Genomic DNA, 6,068 nt, shown 5'->3' with positions numbered 1-6,068 from the left:
AAAAGATGTGGTGTCGAAAAGGTTGTGTCATTTGATTTATTATTAATAAGTAATTTAATGATTAAGCGATGAATTCTTTTTGTAATATATGAGGACGTATGATCTTTAGAATAAAGTATATTTATAACTAAAATAATCGTTTAATTAAAGAAACTTATAAAAATCTACAACGTAAATATTTTCCAACTAGAACAGAATACCTTCCTTCTTTGTTTTAGTCTTCCGTAATATACCATATAAAATACTTAAATGAATACTTTTCTTGGACAGTGTATACAACGTAGGTACTCAGCACCGTTTCCTAGGGGACATCTGACCTTAACCAGCAGTCAAGCTATACTTAAATTAGTCAATATATCTGGGTATTAAAGTCAATTCTCTAATTAACAATCATTTTATCTCTGGAAAAGTATCCAACAGTTTCATCAATCAACTAGTTGCAGAGGTTTCTGTGGACTCCAAAGGCAAAATAGTTACATTTCACTAAACACGATGTACACAAATGAATAATACAAAAACTTCCTCAATTAACATAAATGCCAACAGACTAATCGTACTCAAACTAATAAACAAATTAATATCATATAACCAATGATGAACACTGCTTGCACCAACGCTGCTTTATATTAATAAAGATGTTTTTAATTTTTCCTTAAGAATGAAAAGTACAAAAATGTACACAGGCGTTTGAAAAAAAAAATGTTTTTGAGATATGAGATGGTGCAAAAATGCACCACTGGTAAGATAAACGAACAACACAACAAAAATTTGATTATCATTTATAACTAAGTAATAAATTAGTCATAAATAAATAATAAATAATAATACTAATACAACATAATACATAAAAATATTTATACTAAAATTGGTGCAAAAACTCACCAATGGGGTGAACAGTCATTATTCAATACCAAATGCAAATGGCGTATTGCAATACCAATACTGTGATATTGGTTGCATACTTGCAATAATGACGTCGTGTACGATAATTAATTAACACAGTGTATAATCATTTATTGTGATACTTCGCAAAGTACTCTACATGTAAATAACGCTACACTTACTACATACACATATGTATAGCATGTTTATGATATTTTTTAGCATTTTCTATGAGCTTTAGACTCGTGAGTCTTTATACAATGGTCGTTGGACTATTCAAATTCTAAGTTTGATATAGTATTTCGTTTAGGTTCAGTATTAGGTGTTGCGTTTTCGTATTTCATTAGTCGAACTGCAATATATGATTTAAAATCCAATTGTGCCATTTTAGTATTGTTGACAGAATTGTACAATTTCCACGCATTTATTATGACACTATCCAATGAATTAATAGTGGCCACCAGTTCTTTCCTAATATTCTTCGTTCTATCTACACCACCCATGAAATTATTGTATTCTGATATCGCATAAGATTGATTCACTAGTGTTTCCTGTTTTTTCTTTCTATTGTACCTTTTAACTGATTGTCAAATGATTACTAATTACAGTGACAACGGAGTTATCATTCCATAGTACTAAAGAAATTTTTGAACTGGTATCATAAGCTGCATCAAAAAGTTCCCTTTCTTTCTTTGAAATACATTTCATGTTTTCTAACTGTAGCAAAAAAAAACCTTTATTTTTAAATTCAGCAAACAAATCAAACAATGAAAAGAAATTGCCAAAAATTTTTTTAAACTTAAAATCGTATAACGTGATTAAGCGCCAATCACGTTAGACGATTTTAAGTCCGATTTGCATCATACGTCTAAGAACCGACTTAGATACAATTTTTATTGCACTAAAACTAGAACTAACACTAGACCTACAACTAGAAAGTTTCAGGTTTAGCCGTGCCTCTTCAGAGACGCACTTTTAAGTGAGTCCAAACTTGACGCATTTACCTCAAAAAAACAAAAAGTTTGAACTTTCAACTTTTAATTTTGACATATTTGTCAGCTTCATAAAAAATCCTTTAAAATGAGTCCAAACTCGACATATTTAACTTCAATATTAATGGAAATACAATCACTTCCGGTTTGAAACGTCAACGTCAATTTTGACATATTTGTCATCTTCATTAAAAAACCTTTAAAATGAATCCAAAGATGACGCACTTATCTCAAAAAACATAAAACCCTAACTTAGCAATAATGAAGATAGCAATTTAATTTTTAAATATTAATACCAACCTTAACTTTTTGTTTTTTTTTTGTTATATTTTTGTTTTTGTTACAAATATTAAGACATTTTATAAAAAGTAAGAATATGTCAAAATGACATTAACATTTCAAACCGGAAGTTGCTTATATCTCGAGTAATATTGGAATTAAACGTATCATGTTTGGACTCATTTTAAAGGATTTTTCACGACGATTACAAATATGTCAAAATTGACGTTGACATTCTCAACCGGAACTTGACCATAACTTCATTAATATTGAAGATAAATATGTCGTGTTTGTACTCATTTTAAAGGATTTTTAATGAATATTACAAATATGTCAAAATTGAGGTTGACATTTTAAACCTGAAGTTAGTTATCATAAAACAGAAGTTTTATAACTGAAGTTAATCTAGTGTTAGTCACTTTTCCGCCTTTCTTTTTATTTTTAACGTGTTTTCTGGGTACATGATGATTCTTGAATTTTTCCCAAGTTTCTTAAAAAAGGCGTTCTTAAATTTTAACCTGTAACTTGTAACACTTCGTCCTTAATTTCATTTTACAACTTTTAAAATTTTAATTTTGTAAGTTAATAACTAATAATCTAATTTCGAGTTTGATATGTGATCTTTGTTAACAAAACAAAAAGAAATATTACGAAACTTGTTTGTAAAATGGATAAGATGAGAAGATGGCCAAGGGCCGAAACTGGTTAGACTTATTTCTGTATAAAATAACAACCAATTTAAAAATACAAAATCAATCTGTAGATTATTTTCTTCAAACACTTTTACACGATTCGTCATCATTTTGTCTCTAGTTTTAGTGATTAAATTTATGCCATGACTTACAAAAACATCCTGTATGTCCTCTGTGCTTGTGATAGCTGTCATCAGTGTTCTGTGATAAAAATGGATACAATTTTCAATAGTTTGAACCTGTCTATTCTGAAGAGTCTTATATTTTTAGAGAGATGAAAACGAAAATGCATTTGTGCTTAGTCAAGTGATGCATAACGCGGTCCAATTAATCCCTTTCTTCAATGAGTAAATAAGATTATTTTGTGTTTTTCTGCCAAGTTGACTACAACAAATAAATTTTTTAATATTCTTTTAAATTATCATTTTATTACTGTGAAGACAAAAATTCTATCAAAAAAAAAACTCCTCATAATAATTAACTATCATCAGAAATATAACACAAACTATCTAAAGATTTCGTAATTGAATTTATCAACGATTTCTTTTCACCTTTCCTTTTCTTCCGTTCCTCTTTCGTTTCCTTACCAAGTTTAACTTTTTTCTTTTTCTTTCTAACGTTTCCCTCCGAATATTCGCCATCAGCCAATTTTCTTTTAGCACAAAGAACGGTGTTTTCAATTCCCTTCGAATCGGAAACAACTTCTTCATCTTCAAGTTGAAGCCTGCGCAAGAATCGATGTGTAGCGCGATTTTTCTTTTTCAATCGATGTTCCGCCTTGGAAAGTTTCTCTTCTACACATTGAGGTTCTTCAAAACTATTTTGATCTTCAATCGTATTGTTAAACGCATCTAAATCCTGCTCAATCCCTTCATCGTTTAAATTTTGCTCTGAACACGCAATAAATGAATTGTCATTACTATCACTACTTAAACGACTTGACTCTAAGTCCGGTGCAAGATACTCAGTAACGGTTACTGTTTCGTTGAACGAAACGTTTTTACGCTCTTTCTTCTTCTTTTTTTCTTTGTGTTTCTTTTTTGTGGAAGCAGTCGATGTTTTTGAGTGATCTTCTAGATTTAAAATGGTGGGATTATCGTCGGTGCATTTTTTATTTTTAAGTAGTTTCTTCATTTTCTTTTCAATTTCACACTTTTCGTCATTTAATGAAACGTTTTGGAATTTCTTTAATAACATTTGTTCGTGCTTTGCTAATCTATCTAATTTGCCGCTTAGTTTTAAACCATGTCTAGCACCTCTAAAAATTTTATTTATAATTAATTTGACTTTATTTAATTTGTTTATCTGATGACATCGAAAAATGTCATAATTTTAGACGTTTTTATACAAATTTTTATGAAAATCATAACTAATACTTTAATTTATAATAAAAATTAGAACTTACTTATGTGCTGTACGTCCTGCGCATGCTGCAAATAATTCTTCATCACTTAAAACATTTATCTTTGGTTTGTCAACACATAAATGTTCAGGAACATCGTATTTCTTGGTTCCTGATGCATTTATTTGAGCAGTTTTAATAAATGAACCATATTCGAGTGAAACATTGTTGTTTTTTAAAATCTTTGTGTATCCTTTTGTTGAGATATCTATAGATTCATCACCTTTCATACCAATTTGAACATCATTACTATCATTAGTGACCTAAAAAGTACCAAAAAATAATGTGTGTACAAGTTTTTAATGATATATTTACCTCTATGTTATCTGAAGCACTTTTATAAACATTTGTCCACCAATCATTGACTAAATCTTTTGCATGATTATGACCAATTCCAGCATTATCAAATTTCAATTTTGGTTTTAATGGAGTTGAAATACCGTTGTTGGATTTTCCTAATCCTTGACCTTATAAATAACAGAATAAATATATTAAAAGGTAACCTAACCTCAAATTATAATCTTACAAGAATGACAATTTGCATTTATATTAAGTTACACAAAACTAAAGCTTTGTAATCGTTAAAAAGATATTTACCTTCAGTCCAGCCGTATTTCTCTAGCTGTTTTTTAGCAAAATCCATTTTACTTATGTATAATTTAGCTCTAGGTATTTGCAACACAACAAAATTATTCGCGATAAATCATTAATATTCCGAAGCTTTAGAAACTCAAAACGATTAGAAAATATTTCGTAAAACCTTTTTCGTGTAAATACTAGTTGAATAAATCTTGAATATGCTTTAATTGTGTTTTGGGTAGTGAGGTTACTGAGCCCGCCATACAATAACATCATACAGGTCAGGCTTCAGGATAATCATCACTTTTAAAACTGCTTATTCTTTATTTTAGTTACTCATCATGTATTAAAAGTTGTTTACGAAGCTTTTCATTTTGTTATAGTACTTCTATTTAATTTAAAGCGAACAAAATAAACCTAATTCAGGGTGCAGCTCAATGTCGTCAAATCCTAAATAGTATTTGTTCTTATTAATTTTGCGATTCAAATAAAAATTAAATGATTGTTAAAGTTATCAATCACAATCTGAAAAAAAAGTAGAATGATAGTAAATAGTACATATAGTTCATTTTTTTTCTATAATACCTGCCAAATTGTTGTGAAGTTAGGAAAATTAACAGGGAGTTTTGTTTTATCATGTTTTGAAATAAATATGTCACACTGAATTTTGAGCTTTCGTTATTTAAAAAGTTAACTTAGCTACAGTTTCAAGCCTCTATTGTACCCAAGGTCCGTTAAGTAAACATACTGTATCAGGTTATCCAACTCCATATGAACGCTGTTGTTATGAACGTATACCCTGCAAAGGCCCTGCTATGACGTCATTGGAAGAATTTACATTTCTAAGTTTTTATTTATACAGTGTATTTCACTTAAGAAGCAATACACAAAAATATATTTAAAAAAGATATAAAATAAAATAAAAAAAGTATTAAAATATAAAACGAAATATTAACGGTTATAATTTTATTATTATTAGGTTATCCAACTTGACTCGGTTACCATGGTGATTAAGATCCAAATATTGCAGGTACTAGTCAAAAATGAAATTGAATTTAAGTTTTTTTAAGGAAAAAGTCGTATTTAATTGGTTTAAAAGGCTGTATTTAACTCAAAATTGGTTTATCTATGGAATTATAAATAAGGTAAGTGGATTAAATCAAAAAAAAAATTTTTTAATTTATTTCTCTTAATTAGAATCGGTTTAAATTAATTACAATTAACGAATTTGTTATGAATGCG

At 28.8% G+C, this 6,068-nt stretch overlaps 1 protein-coding gene across 1 annotated transcript; it reads right to left on the bottom strand.

Moving 5' to 3' along the window:
* Positions 1-3,253: 3,253 nt before the first annotated feature.
* LOC111420947 (G patch domain-containing protein 4) lies at positions 3,254-5,444 on the bottom strand. Its single transcript, XM_071197995.1, has 5 exons — positions 5,412-5,444; positions 4,845-5,351; positions 4,563-4,714; positions 4,251-4,510; positions 3,254-4,103 (listed from the first exon to the last, which is right to left on the bottom strand). Exons 2-5 carry the CDS (start codon positions 4,888-4,890, stop codon positions 3,323-3,325), a joined length of 1,239 nt encoding a protein of 412 aa, XP_071054096.1. The 5' UTR covers positions 4,891-5,351; positions 5,412-5,444; the 3' UTR covers positions 3,254-3,322.
* Between the last annotated feature and the right edge of the window lie 624 nt (positions 5,445-6,068).

Source organism: Onthophagus taurus, chromosome 7 (genome assembly GCF_036711975.1).
Source record: "Onthophagus taurus isolate NC chromosome 7, IU_Otau_3.0, whole genome shotgun sequence".
NCBI lineage: Eukaryota > Metazoa > Arthropoda > Insecta > Coleoptera > Scarabaeidae > Onthophagus > Onthophagus taurus.
The sequence above is the reverse complement of the archived record's forward strand: the minus strand, read 5'-3'. Positions and strand labels throughout refer to the sequence as shown.